Source organism: Cetorhinus maximus, chromosome 5, assembly GCF_964194155.1.
Source record: "Cetorhinus maximus chromosome 5, sCetMax3.hap1.1, whole genome shotgun sequence".
Lineage (NCBI taxonomy): Eukaryota > Metazoa > Chordata > Chondrichthyes > Lamniformes > Cetorhinidae > Cetorhinus > Cetorhinus maximus.
In genome coordinates this window covers 78244752-78264099 of record NC_135883.1, presented here as the reverse complement: position 1 = coordinate 78264099, position 19348 = coordinate 78244752, and the positions used below count along the sequence as shown (strand labels likewise).

Here is a 19348-nt window from a genome sequence, read left to right as displayed (position 1 = left end):
GGTGGGGGTAGGATGCCAGGTAAGTGGGTGAGGGGTAGGATGGCAGGTGGCTGGGTGAGTGGGTAAGGTGGCAGGTAAATGGGTGAGGGGTAGAATGGCAGGTAGCTGGATGAGTGGTTAGGGTGGCTGGTGAGTGGTTAGGGCATATAGTTGGTCAGGGGTTGGGTGTCAGGGGGCATCAGGGGGTTGGAGTAGTCAGTTTGGGAGGGTAGTTGAGGGGTGAGGGAGGTAGTTGGGTCGGGGCGAGTCGGGTCAGAGGTGAGTCCGGGGGTCGGGGAGTAGTCGGGGGGACGGGGGGGGGTCAAGGGGGAGTCGGCGGGGGGCCAGTGTGGAGTTGTGGGGGTCAGTAGTTATAGTCACCCAGGAGTTCAAACTAACGTTTCCTGGATAACTATTCTGGCAAGATGAGTAAGTCGGAACCATCTGAAGGCTCCGACTCTAGCTCAAAGTTGGAGACTTTTTTGGAGGATTTCAGACACAGGGGAATTTCCCATAGGAAGCCCAAACTTCCTGGGCAATTCTCATGTAGTCAGTGTGTTGGGACACCTGAGGGGCCCCATAGCACATCTTGGGGGTTACCTCCAGGCTACGACCCATACAGAGGTCAGATGTTCAGGGCCAATATTCTAGATAAGGCCTGACCAATATCTTATATAAGGACAGTATACTGACTTTTAGTTTTTCATTAGATTATTCTAGCTTTCTAGTTGCATCACTTGTGAATTTGTAGCAATGCATGTGCTTCTAACACCTAGGTCACATGATACACATCTGCATGATATTAGCCCTGCTTACATGCATAACGTTGCATTTTTTTGACATTCAGTGTCACCTGCTAAACACAAACCCAGTTCACCATTGCATCTGGATCTGATTGTGGTTGATAAGTTTTAACATCTAAGATCCCAATATTTACAGGTTTTTACACAATTTTTTGTCTCGCTTGCTAACTGGTGACAAGTTCCCCTAAGCCTTTATCCAGATTATTAAAATGGATTGTAAAGAGAAATGGTCATAATGCCAATCCCTGCTGGACTCCACTCATAACCAGTCTTCACCTGGAACTATCAAAATTAATAACAACCTTCTGCCTAAAGAAATGCAGCCAATTCGTCAAAGGACCCAAGAACAACCTGCGAATTCCATGGCACTCTGCAGTGTTTCTCAGTTTGTGTTTCTCTCTCTCTCCCTCTCTCCTCATTTTGTGTTGTTCTCTTTCCCTCTCCAGAGTTTTACTTTCTCTCTATCCCACTCAGCTTGTCTTTGTCTCTGCCACCCTCCCCTATTTTATCTTTCCCTGCCTCCACCTACTTTGGGTGGAATCGTCCCAGATTTGCACTAAGTGCGGTAGCGGGCGGGAAAAAGGACATTTTATCTGCTTGCCGCAATGGTGGCTTTTCACGCTGTATTGTCCCAATCCTGCCTCATTAATTATGCGTTCCTGGGAAACATGCTGTTTTGATGCCAGGCGGCCTCCGATTCACCTGCCATGCTGTCACGTCACCGGTGACAATGGTGGTCAGTGCCAACACTACACAGGCGAGGTTGGCCATCCAATGCAGAAAGAGGATGAATGATCTCACCCGTGCCACCAGGGTAAGGCAACCATCTCATCACTCTAAACTCACAAACTCACAAGCCTATCTCACATTCACAGGCATCTCACTCACTGCCAGGTCAAGAGGCATCACCACTCTCTCTCTCTCAAACACACCTTAACATCTCCATCTGGCCTCATCTGCTCTGGTGCCTGCCTCCTCAACCCTCACCATCTTGAGGCCACTTGCACAGATCAACATATGCCGCCACACACAACCCCGGATACCTGCCTTCCCCAGTACAGCCCCTTGCCCTGCAGTCTCTTCCCTTGCCTGAGGTCTCTTCTCCCCCTTCCCCAAGCAAGCCCTAGCCCTGCAGCTATTGAGAAGTCAACACCGTCTTACAGCTGGTCTGGTAGGTAGAGACCTAACCATGAGCCCCCCTAAAAGTGATGTGGTGCTGCCTCCAAAGCCTGGCACGATGACTGCGAGTGCTGCCCAGAACCAGGTAGGCAAACAAACCTCAAAGTTCCAAGCCTAGTGCAGCTTGCCAGATTGCATGTTGCTTATGTTCAGTTGTGAAACACATGAACGGACAATCATGCCGACATGCACAAATGAACCAGTGAGGGGGGATGATTCCGGTGAGCTGGGGTAATAATGATATGCAGATGTATTACAATGAAGTTCCTGATATGCGGCAGCGGGAAATGCTGCCTGCCACTGATGGGTGAAGTGGATGATTACAAGTGTGTTTCACAACGGTGTGAAACCAATTTTTAGCCTTCCCGCCGTATTGTTCGCTCAGGCCTGCCTGATTGCCCAACGCCAGCGGGCACGGAAAATTCTACCCTTTGCGTTTCTCTCTGTACCCCCACCACCAACCCCTGCACCCCGCCCAGGGATGTGCCCCTTCTCTCTCTCTCCACCCCCATTTGTGTCTGTGTGTCTCTCTCATCCTCCAATTTGTGTTTTTCTTTCCCTTTTTTGTGATCTTCGCCTCCTTCTCTCTCCTCACTTCTTAGTTTGTGTTGCTGTCTCCCTTCTCCAGTTTGTGTTTTTCTCTCTCTCTCTCTCCCTCCCCCAGCATGGGTTGCTCTACCCCCACCATTTGTGTTTTTCTCTCTGTCCCCCAGTTGCTCTCTCAGGATTCAGAGTTTCTAAGCTATTTTCATTGGCCCTGATGCAACCAGCCTCACAACTGGCAATGAAGCTGTGTTTCCAAATAATGAGAGGACCACCAGGACTCAGACAGTGTGGTGTGGTTACCAGCCATGACGAGCTGGAGTACTGCATATGAGTAAGTCACACATACAAGGACCATTTCTCCCGAGTTGCCAGCAGCAGCATTCGGGAGATCAGTCGCTTATACCTGTAGACTCCCACCCAAAGGGGAGTGATGGGAACCCTGGTTCAAGTTAGGGTAGTGACTGCAAGATGGTATTCTTGTTCCCCTTGATAGTACAGGTTACAGGGCAAGGAAGCGCTGTGGACCACCTTGAAGATAGTAGATATTGCAGCCACAGTGCCTCAGTGGTGGAGGGGGTTAGATACTGAAGTTAGTGGCAAGTATGCAAGCATGTGTTTTTGTGCTTGCTGGTCTTGAGCTTCTTCATCAAATTCCAGACTTGTGCCTTGCAGGCGTTTTGTGAGGATTTGAGGGCTCAGGAGACGAACCCGACATTACAAAGTACCCATCCATTGCCCTGATCAGATAGTCACAATATTAATACAGCTGATTCTGTTAATCTTCAGATCAGTGGTAACCCAGAGGATTTTACTGGAATGGCAATTGTGCAGTTCTGGAAGGTCGTAGGAATATGGTTGGCTTTTATGTTTTGACAATGGTAATTTTCTAACAGTTCGCTAGCATGAATACTACCCGTTCCTAGCCATGCTTGGATGCTAAATCTTCTTGTTCTTAGACAGTCCCTCAGGATTGAGGATGACTTGCTTCTATTCCGGATCGATGGGTTCTGAGGTGGCTGATAAGCCTAATGTTCAATCTGCAGACTGTGCTGCATGTGGGCAGGTGGTGCTTGGAGGGTTGGGCAAATGAAATGTTGGGAGGTTTGTACACTCTCTCCGATCCCTCGATTTTGTCTCTGCGTGTTCTTGACGAAGTCTCTTGATGTGCTTGGTGCCTTCCTGAATGAACATTCTCCATTTTGATCAGTCACAAGCTTGGGACTACCATGAGTCAATGGAGATGTTTGACATGTTCAGGGATGCTTGGAGGACCTCCCTAAGGTATTTCCACCATTCTGCTGGGTGTCACCGAACACAATTAAGTTGCAAGTGGGGCAGTTGCTTTGGGAGTCTAATGTTAGGCAAACAATCAACATTTTTTGACAGGTTCGCTTGGGAGAGGATGTTCCTGCAGGACTGTCTTTTGTGCCACTGAATGTGGAAGATCTTGTGATGGTACCATTGGTGGTACTTCTCCAGTGCTTTGATGTGCTTATTAGGCACTTTAACTTCAGTGTGTATGTGAACTCCATCATTTGGTCCACAAACATGTATAAATTGTGACCCTTCACTAATTTGGTTTAAACTAGCTAACAGCTGTGTTAAAATAAAACAATGAAGAATTTGGTGCGAGCACATTTTACGAGAACAGCACTTGCTGCAGTTTCTGCTCTTACAATTTATACCTGAAGAATATTGTCGATTTCGTCTGATATACAGAAATCCAATTCCTCTTCATAGTTTCCATTCTTTCCACATCTCCTCTTCATGACCCCTGTCTGATTTTTACAGGGGATTTCTGCGATAGAATTATAATTTGTTGTGCCATATGTTTCATCATTACATGGTATTTCGTAATCTGTATAAAGAAAGCAAGATTCATACAACTTTCCAAAAGCTACAGAATTTAATTCTTAGTTTCATGCTCATTTGTTCTCTGCGCACTTGATTATTGATATGCTACAATGTTTAGTAGTGTAATGAAAACAATTAACAACTGCCAGTTATTTCTATTGTTGAGTGTTATACAAACATCAATTGGTTCATTTGGAATTGGTGTCACAAGGCTATGCCCCTTTATTTTTGAAAAAATGATTTTTCAACTTTCAACTGACTGGAAATTTTGCAATTTGAAATGAGACAGCAGATAATACTTAAAAATGCAAGGCCACCTTCCCAGGTGAAGGTGAAAATCAAACAAATCAGAGATCCATCAAGACTCATCACCCTCTAAGGAAGATATATTAAAATGTAAAGTGCTGGATATTGAAAGAATGGCTGCCACAGACAGACCCACCCAACAACTCCTTTGAAATACACAATGGATGAAGTATTTCAGGGCAAGATGCCAGCCACTACAAAGACTAAAACAGGTGCATAGTGTGTACATGTTCTTTCTGTCTGCAAAGAGGAGGGCCCTGTGTATTAATATGTGTAGCTTCCAGTACACGCAAATACGCCACTATGCGAGCCCTACTGACAATCTTAAATTGGTTGTCAGCATAACTCTTAACACACTGAAGATTATTTAGCAAATGTTGTCCAATTGCAGAATCACATCTAATATTGGACACTGTGTTTTGAGTTTTGCAAGCACGGGCTGGTTGGGTACATCTGTACTTTGCTCATTGCGAACGAACAGCAGCTGGGACATGCTGTTTGATATGATCTGCCAATCTTTGGGACGTATGGCCTCCATTCCTAGCATCACACTGGCACTGAAATTCATACACCACATTACCCATTTATGTGATAGGCAGAACTGGCTTGACGGCAACACCCTGTTAGTGGTGAATACCACTTGTGTTGCTACTGCAAAGTAGCAGTGTGAAACAGTTAGCTTCACCTGTTGCTCAAATTTTTGAGATACCTTGCCCTTCCAGGGTAATCTGAGGTAGACTGGGCACTTTTCAGGGATGAAAATGATGGCCATAGGCCCATTCATGAGTTTGCATGATATACAGTGTGAAATGATTTGATCAGGGTACCCATTACCCTGCAGGATGCCTTTGATGTGCCCTACTTCAGCATCAAGCTTGCATGGTGAGCAAATGATTTGGACCCTATTTACAAAATTGCCGATAAGATTAATCTTACAGTATGTGGAACTATAAGAATCCCAACATGTATATTGACCAGTGAAGGTAGGCTTGCAGTAGACTGTGGTCGAAAATTCCCTGGAAGATTTCTCAACTAGTATATCAAGGAAGGGGAGTTTATTTGACTGCCCCATTTTAAAGGTGAATTTGAGCACCAGATGGAGCCCATTAAGACATGAAAGGAAATGATTTCATGCAGCTGTGGATTTAAATATAGCAAATGTATCATCCACATATCGGAAATATTCCAGGGGTAGGAGGTTAGATATCATTCCATCAAAGACATGTTTCTCACGGACCCCAACAAAGATGTTTGCAAGAGCTGGACCTAGAGGGGATCCTATGGCAACACCATCTATTTAGGCATTGATGGTGTCATTAAAGCTGAACTCAACTGCACGAGTTGCTGAGTTCATAAGTTTAATGACTACTGATTCACGCAATGGTAGGTGTCTAGATCACTATGATATAATGCTGCAGCACAAATATCTATGGCATCCTTAAGTGGAACATCGATGAATAGGTTAGCGATGACAAATCAGCACATGGACACAGCAGTGTTATTGATATACAGGTCCCGTATGGCATTCACAAATATGAAGGAATCTTCACCGTTTTTTTTTCATTCATTCATGGGATGTGGGCTGCGCTGGCTAAGCCAGCATTTATTGCCCATCCCTACTTGTTCTTGAGAAGGTGGTGATGAGCTGCCTTCTTGAACTGCTGCAGTCCATGTGGTGTAGGTACACCCACAGTGCTGTTAGGGAGGGAGTTCCAGGATTTTGACCCAGCAACAGTAAAAGAACGGCAATATATTTCCAAGGCAGGATGGTGTGTTGCTTGGGGGTGGGGTGGGGGGGGAATCTTCTAGGTGGTGGTGTTCCCACGCGTCTGCTCCCCTTATCCTTCTAGATGGTAGTGGTCATGGTTTTGGCATGTACTGCCTAAGGAGCCTTGGTGAATTCCTGCAGTGCATCTTGTAGATGGTACACACTGTTGCTACTGTGCGTCGGTGGTGGAGGGAGTGAATGTTTGTGGATGTGATGCCAATCAAGTGGGCTGCTTTGTCTTGGATGGTGTTGAGCTTTTTGAGTATTGTTGGAGCTGCACTCATCCAGGTAAGTGGAGAGTTTTCCATCACACTCCTGACTTCTGCCTTGTAGATGGTGGACAAGCTTTGGGGAGACAGGAGATTAGTTACTTGCCTCAGGGTTCCTAGCCTGTGACCTGCTCTTGTAGCCACAGTATTTATATGGCTATTACAGTTCAGTCAATGGTAACCCCCAGGATGTTGACAGTGGGGAATTCAGTGATGGTAATGCCATTGAATATCAAGGGGCGATGGTTAGGGCTACTTGATGCTACACTCGATTAAATGTTGCCTTGATGTCAAGGGCAGTCACGCTCACCTCACCTGAAGTTCAGTTCTATTGTCCATGTTTGAACTAAAGCTGTAGTGAGGTCAGGAGTTGAGAGATCCTGGCAGAACCCAAACTGAGCGTCAGTGAGCAGGCTATTTCTAAGCAATTGCCATTTGATAGCGCTGTTGATGACCTCTTCCATCATTTTACTTATGATCGAGAGTTGATTGATGGAGCGGTAATTGGCCATGTTGGATTTGTCTTGCTTTTTGTCAACAGGACACACCAGGGCAATTTTCCACATTGCAGGGTAGATGCCAGTATTGTAGCTGTACTGGAACAGTACAGGGCTGGGAGCGCAGAAAGTTCTGGAGCAGAAGTCTTCAGTACTATTGCCGGAATATTGTCAGGGCCCATAACCTTTGCAGTATCCAGTGTCTTCAGCCGTTTCTTGATATTATGTGGAGTGAATCGAATTGGCTGAAGACTGGTATCTGTGATGCTGGGGACCTCCGGAGAAGGCCGAGTTAGATCATCCACTTGGCACTTCTGGCTGAAGATTGTGGCAAATGCTTCAGCCTTATCTTTTGCACTGATGTGCTGGGCTCCCCCATCATTGAAGATGGGGATATTTGTGGAGCCACCTCCTCCAGTGAGTTGTTTAAGTGTCCACCACCATTCATGACTGGAGGCAGCAGGACTCCAGAGCTTAGATCTGATCTGTTGGCTGTGAAATCGCTTAGCTCTGTCTATCACTTGCTGCTTACGATGTTTGTCACACAAGTAGTCCAGTGTTGCAGCTTCACCAGGTTGACACCTCATTATTAGGTATGCCTGGTGCTGCTCCTGGGATGCCCTCTTGCACTCTTCATTGAGTCAGGGTTGATCTCCTGGCTTCAAGGTAATGGTAGAGTGGGGGATATGCCAGTCCATGAGGTTACAGATTGTGCTTGAGTACAATTCTGCTGCTGCTAATGTCCCACAGCGCCTCATGGATTCCCAATCATGAATTGCTAAATCTATTTGAAATCTATCCCAGTTAGCATGGTGGTAGTGCAACATAACACAATGGATGGTATCCTCAATGTGAAGACAGGACTTCGTCACTCCTACCGATACTGACATGGACAGATGCATCAGCAGCAGGATGATGTAAAGCATGTTTTTCCCCTTTGTGGGTTCCCTCATGACCTGCCCCAGACCCAGTCTAGCAACTATGTCCTCTAGGACTCAGTGAGCTCAGTCTGTAGTAGTGCTACTGAGCCATTCTTGGTGATGGACATTGAAGGCCCCCACCCAGAGTACATTGTGCGCCTTGCCACCCTCAATGCTTCTTCCCAGTGGCATTCAATATGGAGGAGCACTGATTCATCAGCTCAGGTGAACAGTACGTGGTAATCAGCAGGAGGTTTCCTTGCCCATGTTTGACATGTTGCCATAAAACCTCATGGGGTCCGGAGTCGATGTTAAGGACTCCAAAAGCAACTCCTTCCCCACTGTGTCACCACCTCTGCTGGGTTTGTCCTGCTGGGGGACAGGACCTACCCAGGGATGGTGATTGTGGTATCTTGGACATGATCTGCAAGGTATGATTCAGTGAGTATGACTATGTCAGGCCGTTGCTTGACTAGGCTTGAGACAACTCTCCCAGTTTTGGCACTAGCCCCCAGATGTTAGTATGAAGGGCTTTGCGGGTTCGACAGGGCTGAGTTTGCTGTTGTCGTTTCCGATTCCTAAGTGGATGCCAAGTGGTCCATCCGGTTTCATTCCTTATAGACTTTGTAGCGGTTTGGTACAACTGAATGGCTTGCTAGACCATTTCAGAGGGCATTTAAGAGAAATCCACATTGCTGTGGGTCTGGAGTGTTTGTGGAAAATTTGCTCAAAACTGGTTGTAACAATTTGCCCAAGCATTTGGCCAATTTGTGCTGTGCAGAATCAGTCATAGATAAGATAGGGTGCAAAGGGATATCATTTTTGTGTGCCTTGGGCAGCCCACACATACATGGATGCAGCGAGCCATGAGGACGAACACTGTCATATATATCACGTGGTAGTTCATCACTCTTACACAAGTCCTGCAAATGTTTTTTAGCATACTTTCAAGCAAGGCTATTTGGTCATGTTGTGCGGCAGGTCCAATGGATACAAATTTGGACCTGCCATTAAAAATGATGTGCATTTTGTTGATATAGTCACACTTGTTAAGGATGACTATTCCCGTCCCTTTGTGAGGTTTACTGATGTGTATGGCTTGGTTGGTCTTAAAGCCTCGCAATGCTGTAAGACATTTGCCTTGCATGTGAAAGTCAGAAAGGTCATTCGGAATCTCGCAATATGCGTGCGCTAGATCAGCTAGGCATGCTTTCAAGGATTCAGCATCTTCAGTGGACACTGGTTTGTGGTGGGATCATTGGGAGTAGAGGAGTTCAAACTCAGGAAATACCTATCCTATCCATGACTGGTTCTGCAAAACATGAATTGGCCCAATGGTTGGGCAAATTGCTACTAGTTCTGAAATAGGGCACATCAAAGGCATCCTGTGGGATAATGGCTACCCTGCCCAGATCATTTTGCGCTGTATATCACGTAAACTCATGAACGGGCCTAAGGCAGTCACTTTCAGCCCTGAAAACTGCCCAGTCTACCTCTGATTACCCTGGAAAGGCAAGGTATCTCAAAAATTTGAGCAACAGGTGAAGCTAGGTAGTACACAACTTGCACCTGTTTCAGGTAAATAAAATAGGTGACAGTCATTTGCTGAGTCATTCCTCAGGGCAATGCCTTGACCAATCAGCCTCTAGCTGCCTGGTTTAAATTTCAAACAATGTTTGGCAGTTAGCTGTCAGTCACCATCAATTGGTGCATTCTCTTTGGCAATGCCTCTACCAATCAGAGCCCACTTGCCACCAATTATCAATCTGTTTTCATATAGTATAAATTGCTGTTTTCCCTTATATTGGTATTCTTGCGAAATGTCCTGATGAATGCAAGACAAAAAGCTTTGATATGTCTTTTTTCAGCAATACTCATATTCTTTTAGTTTTTTTTTATTGGTCTCTAACTTCCCTTAATTCTGATACCTGTGTGTGTGTGAGACATCACATTTTTATTATTATTTTCTTGGGTTTATTAGTTAATAAATTTGCTCAAACCCAAAAAAGCAACATAAATTAAATGTGAAGTAATAGAAAATCTTGGTTGATATATATCTTAAAAGTTACATTGGTGCTGTTGGATTGTGGGTCTCTACAAGGATCATACAAGGGATCTACTTGCATTGGAACCAGTTCAGAGAAGGTTCACTAGACTGATTCCTGGGATGAAGGGGTTGTTTTATGAGGAAAGGTTGAGCAGGTTGTGCTTATACTTACTGGAGTTTAGAAGAATGAGAGGTGAGCTTATTGAAATGTAAGATTCAGAGGGTGCTTGACAGGGTAGATGCTGAGAGGGTGTTTTCCTTTGTGGGGGAATTTAGAACTTGGGGCCTAAGTTTAAAAATAAGGAATCTTCCATTTAAGATGGAGATGAAGAGGAATTCCTTCTCTCAGAGGGCAGTGGGCAGTGAGGGCTGAGTTAGCGAATATACTCAAGGCTGAGTTAGACAGGTGTTTGATCTACAAGGGAGGTAAGGGTTATGTCGGGGGGAAGGGGATGGGCTGCAGGCAGGAAAGTGGAGTTGAGGCCACAATGAGATCAGTCATGATCATATTGAATGGCAGATCGGGCTCAAGGGGCCAAATAGCCTACTCCTCCTCCCATTTCTTATCTTCTTATTGGTCAGGGTGGGAAATCCAGCAACTCTTCTAAGGAGATAAGCTGCTGCAGGAAAAATCTCATTCCATTATAGGCCCCAAAGGGTCAGGAATTTGGGAGTGGTCGATTTTTGTGGAGCCACAATAAGCATTAATGCCCTTACTGTCAACACAACTTTTGTGATGATCCCTTTAAGAAGCACTAGTTAGGCCACTCTGTAGGTGACATTTGTATGGCTCCCCCACATGTAGTACAAAACTGCACCTTGATGGAGGCAGGAGGTCATGTGATGAAATCTCTAAGAATAATCAGAGCTTGAAGCTCTAAGTTAAAATCAAGACTTTTCTTTTTGGCTAGGATGAACAGCATTTTGGCAATTTGTATAGTCAAATTAGAGAAAAGGTTCTTTTGTAGCCGTCTTTTAAAAAGCTGCAATATGATTCTTGTCGGGGATCACAAGCTGTATTCTGCATTTCACTGTCAAGAGACAATTCAAGTTGAATGATTCAGCTTTCCATATTTCAAACTCTAGCATATAATACCATAGTTTGAGTATTTTGTACATAATCATAAAGCCTATATTCAAACTGGTACTAAGGTTCATGTTCTGTTTTGCTCTAGGCAACATTCTAGGAAGACCACAATGGAAACTCCCAATCCCATTTCACACATTCTGATGTAACTATAGATTGGTGGGTTGTATGTTATGCTGGAAAACTAAAAGTGCCAATTGAGCTCATGGACAGAATCAAAAGAAAAGAGGAAATTGGGGCAGTCACTATTACGTCAGGTCTGTTCACTCATAACAATGCCCTAGCATTTCCTGCTAGTTTTTTTTTGGTCTTGCGATGTGGGCATCACTGGCAAAGGCAACTCTTAATGCCCATCCCTAACTGCCCTTGAGAAGGTGGGGCGGTGAGCTGCCTTCTTGAACCGCTGTAGCCCACATGATGTAGGTACACATATGGTCCTGTTAGGAAGGGAGTTCCAGGATTTTGATCAATTGATGATGAACAAACTGCGAACTGACTTCAAGTCAGGATGTGTTTGACTTGGAGGGGAACTTGCAGGTGATGGTGTTCCCATGTGTCCATTGCCCTTGTCTTTCTAGGTGTTTGGAAGGTGGTATCGAAGGATGCTTGACAAGCTGCTGCAGTGCACCTCATATGTGCTACACACTGTTGCTACTGTGAGTAGGTAGTGGAGGGAGTAAATGTTCAGTGATGGGGCAGTGATCAAGTAGGCTGCTTTGTCCTGGATGGTGTTGAGTTTCTTGAGTGTTGTTTGAGTGTAAGCCAATGTATTTTTTATCTTTTTAATCTATAATCACTTTTTAACTATGTAACTGTTTCTTTATTTCTTTTATATTAATTAATGTAGACTGGTTATGGTATAACCCTGTTTGTGGAGTCTGTCTCATGATGGTAAAATGGAACATCGAGGTAAGAGAATAACCCGGACTGAAGATATGTAAAGAACTGCACTGAACTGCACTGTGACTCAAAACATAAAGCATGATGGTTAATTTAGTCAAGTGAAAGCCTTGATAGAATCAGCAAGTTCTGTAAAATGACTTAAACTGTAGGAGGGCTTATACCAGGAAAGATAAACAGACTTAACTTTGCTAAGGGGAAATAAATGTGCTGCCTTCTCCCAGCTCTGGAGATTGATAACAGTGTTGGAGATACAAAGCGGAGTCAAGCAGGCTATGATACTTCAAGTGTGACCTTCAAAGGGAGTCTAGCCAGGGAACATCTGGAGAAAGCAAGGAAGTGTATGATGATGTAATCAAAAACCAATTAAATGGACTAAAAGCAGTCTTTACCTTATATGGTACAGGGCCATAGCAAAGAAAGAAGATATAAAGAAAGAGTCCAGAGAACCATCTTGGCTGCAGTGGGTTAGGGCAAGTTGGTCAATCGCTCAGAGGGCGTGCATGGGATTCATCATCGGATTGACCACCGAGATAGACTCCAGCTTGTAGGGAAGCTCGGCAACTGATATTATCGTGAGTATGTACTATTGCTTAGTGGTTTAATAAAGGTGTATCACCTTTGATAAAATTTCATCTAAGTTGTTGTGTCAGTGATATCCAGTGTAAAGAAAAAAGTACCTTTAGACCAGATAGAGGGTCTTACAGGAGCTGCACTGATCCAGACAAGTGCAAAGTATTCCATCACAGTTCTGACTTGTGTCATGTGGTATTTGGAGAGTCAGAAGGTGAGTTACCTATTTCAGAATTTCCAGTCTTTGACTTGACATTGACTGAACATTGTGCAGTTATCAGCAAGCATCCCCACTTTTGGCCTTATGTTGGGGACGAGGGAGGTCAGTGATGAAGCAGTTGAAGATGGTTGGACTTAATACAATAACCTAAGGAACACCTGCAGTGATATCCTGAAACTGAGTTGATTGGCCTCTGACATTTACAACCATCTTCCTTTGTTCTAGGTATGGCTCCAGCCAGTAGAGAGCTTTTCCCTGGTTCCCATTGACTTCAATTTATCAGGGCTTCTTGATGTCACACTCATCAAGTGATGCCCAGGGCAATCACCTTCACGGCATGTTGGGTATGGTCAACTCCTGTTCTTTTTTTTTGTGATCAACCTGACAGAAACTTTCATGCCTGCCTGGGCGGCTATATCTGGTAGTCAAGGCATTAAGGTTACATGAGAAACAACATCAATAGCCAACATTGAAGCAGTATGCCTCTCAAGTTTGCAGCTATGCTCTTACTTTGATCCCAAACCAAAGTTCTTACAGAAAGTCTGGTCCGGATGGACCTGTGCCAGAAGGGTACCGAAGCCAAGCAAATTGGCCCAGGAACTTTAAGCAGGCACAGCAAACATATAGTACACCATGTTTGACTTACACCAAAAAAGGGAACCCAAGAGGAAAATGAGCCCTGATCAACATTCCAAGCTGGAGCATTAACAGCTTGACCTGTGCTGCCTTTAGTCAAGGAAATATGCATATTTTAGCCATTGGGTTTTCCAGTCACCAAAGTAAAACACAGGTATAACCAGGTATGCAAGCATATCAGTTATTGAGTATGAAGCAGCATTGGGCCCAAATCATCCAAGAGTGCTTGTACCAAATTTTTCAAAACTACAAAACCGGAGAAGCTATGAAAGTCTGGTTTAATTTCGTTCTAACTTTCCCAATTATCGAGTTCCCAGAATTTCTTGAGAATAGGAGTCCTGATTTCTCAAATATTCAACACTGAGATGAGCATATCTTAGCATTAGTGACTCAGGCTATGCAGCATCCTCCGTAAATGAATGTACTTAAACAATTACATAATTGCCTAAAGTGCTTCAACATCAAACAATGCAAATACAGATACCCTACTTATCTAGGCGTAAGTATTCCATTTCTGTACATTTATAACTTCAAATGCTTTCGAGCAAAGTTATTTTATTATTTAAAGGACTACTTACCGGATATAGTCTCAATTCTGTAATTTGTAGAAAGACTTTGGAGTCTGATGATGATTTCGTCATTAGCTACAGGCTTGCTAGAGGCTACTTGATAGAGTACAATTACACTCCCATTGCTAAAAAAGACAAGAAAAGGGAATTATTACAGCCATTTCCTTCAGTAAAGGAATTCAAACTAAGAACCTAATGAAGCTGTGAATGAGTGGGAAGTTCAGCCTTTATCTTATTTAGTTTGGAGTAGTTAGGGTTAAAATAAATGCTGTGTTCTCTTCAATAAGGTTCAAAATGTAAAATTGGAGGCTCACCAGACTGAACCTTCCACCGAAGAGCCAGTGGATCTTTAGTGTAAGTTCAACAGCTCCTTTGCCACTTCCAGAATTCCCTGACAGAAGTGACAGGGATGTGCAATATATCTGCCCGTATGTACAAATGAGAAGAATATGACCTTTGGTGCCATTTTCATAATTTTATCTCAGCAATGCTGAGTGCTAAGGCTTCTGGCGTCCAGCACAGGTCAAATGGCAGAATTTTTAAAAAAAATTAAGTGCAGCTTTCAATTAAGCAATTGCAGGATGATCTTGTAAAAAATGATGATAGTTTTACACTTTGGGACCATGGAGACAATGGGCCACCTGCACTGTGGCTGATGCCCAACAACCCTGTGCCACCCTAAGGCAGTGAGCCATTCTGCCTGTGATGGATGCTGTGATAGATTGCCTTCGGCCACCTGAGGAAGAGAGTATTTGAAGATCAAGACCTCAAACCCAGCACCAAGCTCACGGTCTACAGAGCAGTAGCGATTCCTGCCCTCCTATATGGCTCAGAGACGTGGACTATGTACTACAGGCACCTCAAAACTCTGGAGAAGTACCATGAACGCTGCCTCCACAAGATCCTGCAAATCCATTGGCAGGATAGGTGCACCAGCATCAGTGTTCTTACTCAGGCCAACATCCCCAGCATTGAAGCTTTGGCCACATTTGATCAGCTCCGCTGGGCGGGCCACATCTTGCACATGCCTGACACAAGACTCCTGAAATAAATGCTCTACTAGGAGCTTTGACACAGCAAGTGAGCCCCAGGAGGACAAAGGAAACGCTTCAAGGACACCCTCAAAGCTTCCTTGAAAAAGTGCAACATCCCCACTGAAATCTGGGAATCCCTGGCCCAATACCGCCCAAAGTGGAGGGAAAGCATCTGGGAAGGAGTTGGACAACTCGAGTCTTATTGCCTAGGGCTATGTGAAGCCAAGCGTCGACAGCGAAAGGTGTGCTTTACAACCCTGGCACCTCACCAACCTGTTCCTCCTAGAACCGCCTGCCCCACCTGTGACAGAGACTGTAGGTCGCACTTAGGACTCATTTTTTGTGTGGAAACAAATCATCCTCGACCCCAAGGGACTGCCTGAGAAGAAGAAGGGTCACCCGCACTGTGATAACTACATAACCACCCACTGGCACCATTCCCTGCACAGTTAAATATGCAAATCACCCTGGAGGCAGGCTCAGGAGCAGGCTATTGTGTATAATTCCTGTTAGATTCACCAAAGCCACAAGTCTTGACCGCTACCTGCAAGCGGAGGGAAAAACTTGCTGATCAGGAAATGAAAAGTGGCAAATTTTTCTTTTATTGCACCTGAGTATTTAAGGTTGCCTGGGCACAGTGGATAAAGTGAGATTGGACAGGCAGGGTGGTAGGCCAAAACAAAATGTGTCTAATTTAAAATGAATGCAGGGAAATCTAAAGTGTCCATTTCAGATATGCAATCCTCCCTGTCCACTTTCCTTAATGTACTGCATCCGGATGATCTTTTATGCCAAGAGAAGTGATAAAAAAACTACCCCAGCTGTTTCAATCCAAGTATGAATTGTTTGTTATACTGGAAAGGAAAAACTGGAGAGCCAGACAACATGCACTAGATTGTCTGATAATCACTAGACAGTAACACATTAAAATGAATGTGATATCATTGGCTTCACAATCAAAAGACCTATACCAGTATGTTTCATTTCTTGGAATGTCATGGGACCATAATCATGCATTGTGCATTTGATCACAGGTATTTGATCTAATTGTTCCAAAATTTCTTGTCAATTTTAGGTCAATTAATAAATTAGGTGGAGGTGTGTAATATTATATTCCCATCTATGGGAGCATCATATTTCGATTTCTGTCAGAAGTGACAGGAAGGGGCGACAGCTGCCCAACTACAGGTGCATGAATTACATTTACATTCAAACAGCATCAGAGATGTCAAACTTCCTGCTTTCATTTTTGTCCATAATTAATTATGCTAGAATAAAACAAGAGCCTCATGTTTCTAGGCAGCAAGGTAGATGCAGAAATATTGTACTAACAAAGAAATCTATAATTTGCATTTTCTAAACCTTTTCCTAGTTTTTTTTTAGAAAGAGTGGGTGGTTTGGAAACCTGATCACAACTACATCAATGTTTAGATTCCTGTCTTCTCCTTTGGAGCTCCCATTGTTGCCTATCCCCCATTCAATATAGAGGTCGAATCAAAAGAAAAACAGAAAATATGAAAATCTGACTGTGCTGAAGGGGAGGCCATTGGAGATTTTTCTCTTATCAATGTTACTTAGAGAAAGAGAAGGAGGAGGAACAACATAGGATGTTGAGGCATCTATGACAGCACTCTGATAGTCTCACTCCAGAATATACAAACCCAGCACCAACTACTGCCCCCCAACCAACCCCCACCCCCCACCCCCTCCCGCTAACCCACAGTAGGGCTTGTACATATGAACATATGTGCAAACATACAAATTAGGAGCAGGAGTAGGCCACCCAGCCCCTCAAGCTTGCTCCGCCATTCAATAAGATCATGGCTGTTCTGCATGTAACCTCAACCCCATATTCCTGCCTACTCCTGATAACCTTTTACCCCTTTGTTAATCAAGAATCTATCTATCTATGTCTTAAAAATGTTCAAAGACACTGCCTTTTGAGGAAGAGAATTCCAAAGACACACAATTCTCTGAAAGAAAAAAAATTCTCATCTCTGTTTTAAATGAGTGACCCCCTTATTTTTAAACAGTGACTCCTAGTTCTAGTGGCTGCATTCAACACAAAAGACCATCAATGGCTTATACAACATGTTACTAGCCACTAGCAGCACAGATTCCACACTGGCAGTGTTTGTGAAGGTCACCAATGCCAGAATATTTTTATAACAATGTCATCTCAGGCTGCCTCAGTCACATTATACAATTGGCTGTGCAGAAATGCATGATGCAAGTTAAGGTGTTTGAACAAACCAGTTTTCACCTTCTCCATATGGGTAACCGACAGAAACACTTTGGTCCTGCAATTTTACTAAGGAGCTGCATGGGTACAGGCAGCCAGACAGCAGCATGAAAAGGGTGCAGGCAACAATTCACTACTGGCTGCAAGAGACACTTACACCTAAAAATTGAAGAATGAACATTTTTGGTGAAGTCTGAGACACCCTTGATATTGGGCCTCAGACCTCACTGTAATACAGCTGGCAAGGACTAGAGCAAAATTGGGCCACTGCTAGGGTCTCAGCTTTTTTGCAAGTGGCTTGTTCCAGGACTTCACTGTGGACCTCTATCACAATCCTTCACTCATAAATGCATAAGGGAGGTCACCAATGTCCTTTTCAATAAGGCATACAGCCACGTCCAGTTCCCCTTGGATGAAGCCAGCCAAGCTGCCAGAGCAATGGGATTTGCAATGATCACCAGCTTCCCAAAAGTACAGAGTGCTATCAGCTACACACATGTGGCCTTAAGAGCTCCCTGGCAACAGCCAATAAGATTTATAAATAGAAAACGCTTCTACCCACTCAATGTGCAGCTGATCTGTGATCACTGAAAGCAGGTTATGCAGGTATGGTGAGGTACCCTGGAAGCTTGCACAACTCTTAAATCTTCAGTCACTCTCAGGTACCATAGATCTTTGAGGGCCCTCAGCGCATTCTGGGTTGGCTTATCAGTGACAAAGGCAACCCGCAAAAGATGTAGCTAATAACACCCGTTCAGCGGCCACAGAATGCTTCAGAGTGCTTCAGGTACAATGGGGCTCATTCTGCAACATGCTTTGATTGAGCAGATCATTGGAATATTGAAGATGTATTTCAGATGTCTGGACCAATCAGGTGGTGCTCTCCAGTACGCTTCCCAGAGGGTGTCCTGCATCATCGTGGTTTGCAGCGCCTTACACAACCTGGCTCTCCAAAAGGGGGATTAGTTGCCAGATAGCGAAATGGAGGAACTGCACAGCTCCAATGAAAGAATGCCAAAAGGAATGACATTGAAGAGGGCAAGGATGATGACACCCCACAGGAAGAGGCCATTGCAATGGCCAGAAGTGGCAGACGCGCCTGTGAGATCCTTATAATGACGCAATGAAGAAGGCTAGCTCACATGAGTGCATTTCACCTGTTCCTTAAATACAGGGTAGATATTAACAACGTCTTTGTTATCCTCAATATCTCCATGAAGGACATCAATCTCAGAATGAATAGTCGCAATCATGCGTAATGATGGCCTCATCCTTGGAAGGCTAGGCAGCCTATGGAGCATGTGGCTATTCTGTAATGGGATAAGAGTTCCATTATCACTCAATCTGAAGTAAGCAGCCATGATGCAGACATTTCAGGAATCCCATCAACATTTCACCGCCTATGGCAACCTTCAAGAGGCAGGAAAAGGGCTACAAATGTTAATGCACTCATGGCAGTATGCCTGGAGTACTGCAAGGCACCTCAAGGAGGACAATCATCAATCACTGGTTATTGCTTGACTGTCTGAGGATTGATCTAAACCCGGACTGCGGCATCTCTCCAAAGGCCATCTCTCATACATGAATAATGCGCAGGCCTCATCCTGGATGAAATCGCTCTTTAGGATGTTGTTACCTGTCACTCTACACATCAATGTGTGCCAGTGAGTCAGGTTATCTTTGTATGTACAGACAGTGCTTCAGTGGGAGCTTCCCAAATTCATGTTGTGCATTGCCATGGCATCTGGGAGTGATGTGGCCCAGTCAGTCTCAACACAGCATTTAAGGATTATTTAGTAACTTTGTTTATACTAAAGGCCACAGAGCAGATGTGCAGGAGCTTCACACTCATCCCATTACACTCCTCCACATTTTTACTCTAGCAGATTGAAATATATACGAGGAAGCTTAGGATTCTG

At 44.3% G+C, this 19348-nt stretch overlaps 1 protein-coding gene across 1 annotated transcript in view; it reads right to left on the bottom strand.

Annotated features, from left to right (window-relative positions):
* Positions 1-19348, bottom strand: part of LOC144680746 (adhesion G protein-coupled receptor F5-like) — a 59123-nt gene that overhangs the window by 15965 nt on the left and 23810 nt on the right. The window contains exons 4-5 of the mRNA XM_078542082.1: positions 14163-14278; positions 4193-4365 (exon numbers count right to left, since the gene is read on the bottom strand). Of these exons, the coding sequence (XP_078398208.1) occupies positions 4193-4365; positions 14163-14278 (289 nt within the window). The remainder of the gene's footprint in view (positions 1-4192; positions 4366-14162; positions 14279-19348) is intronic.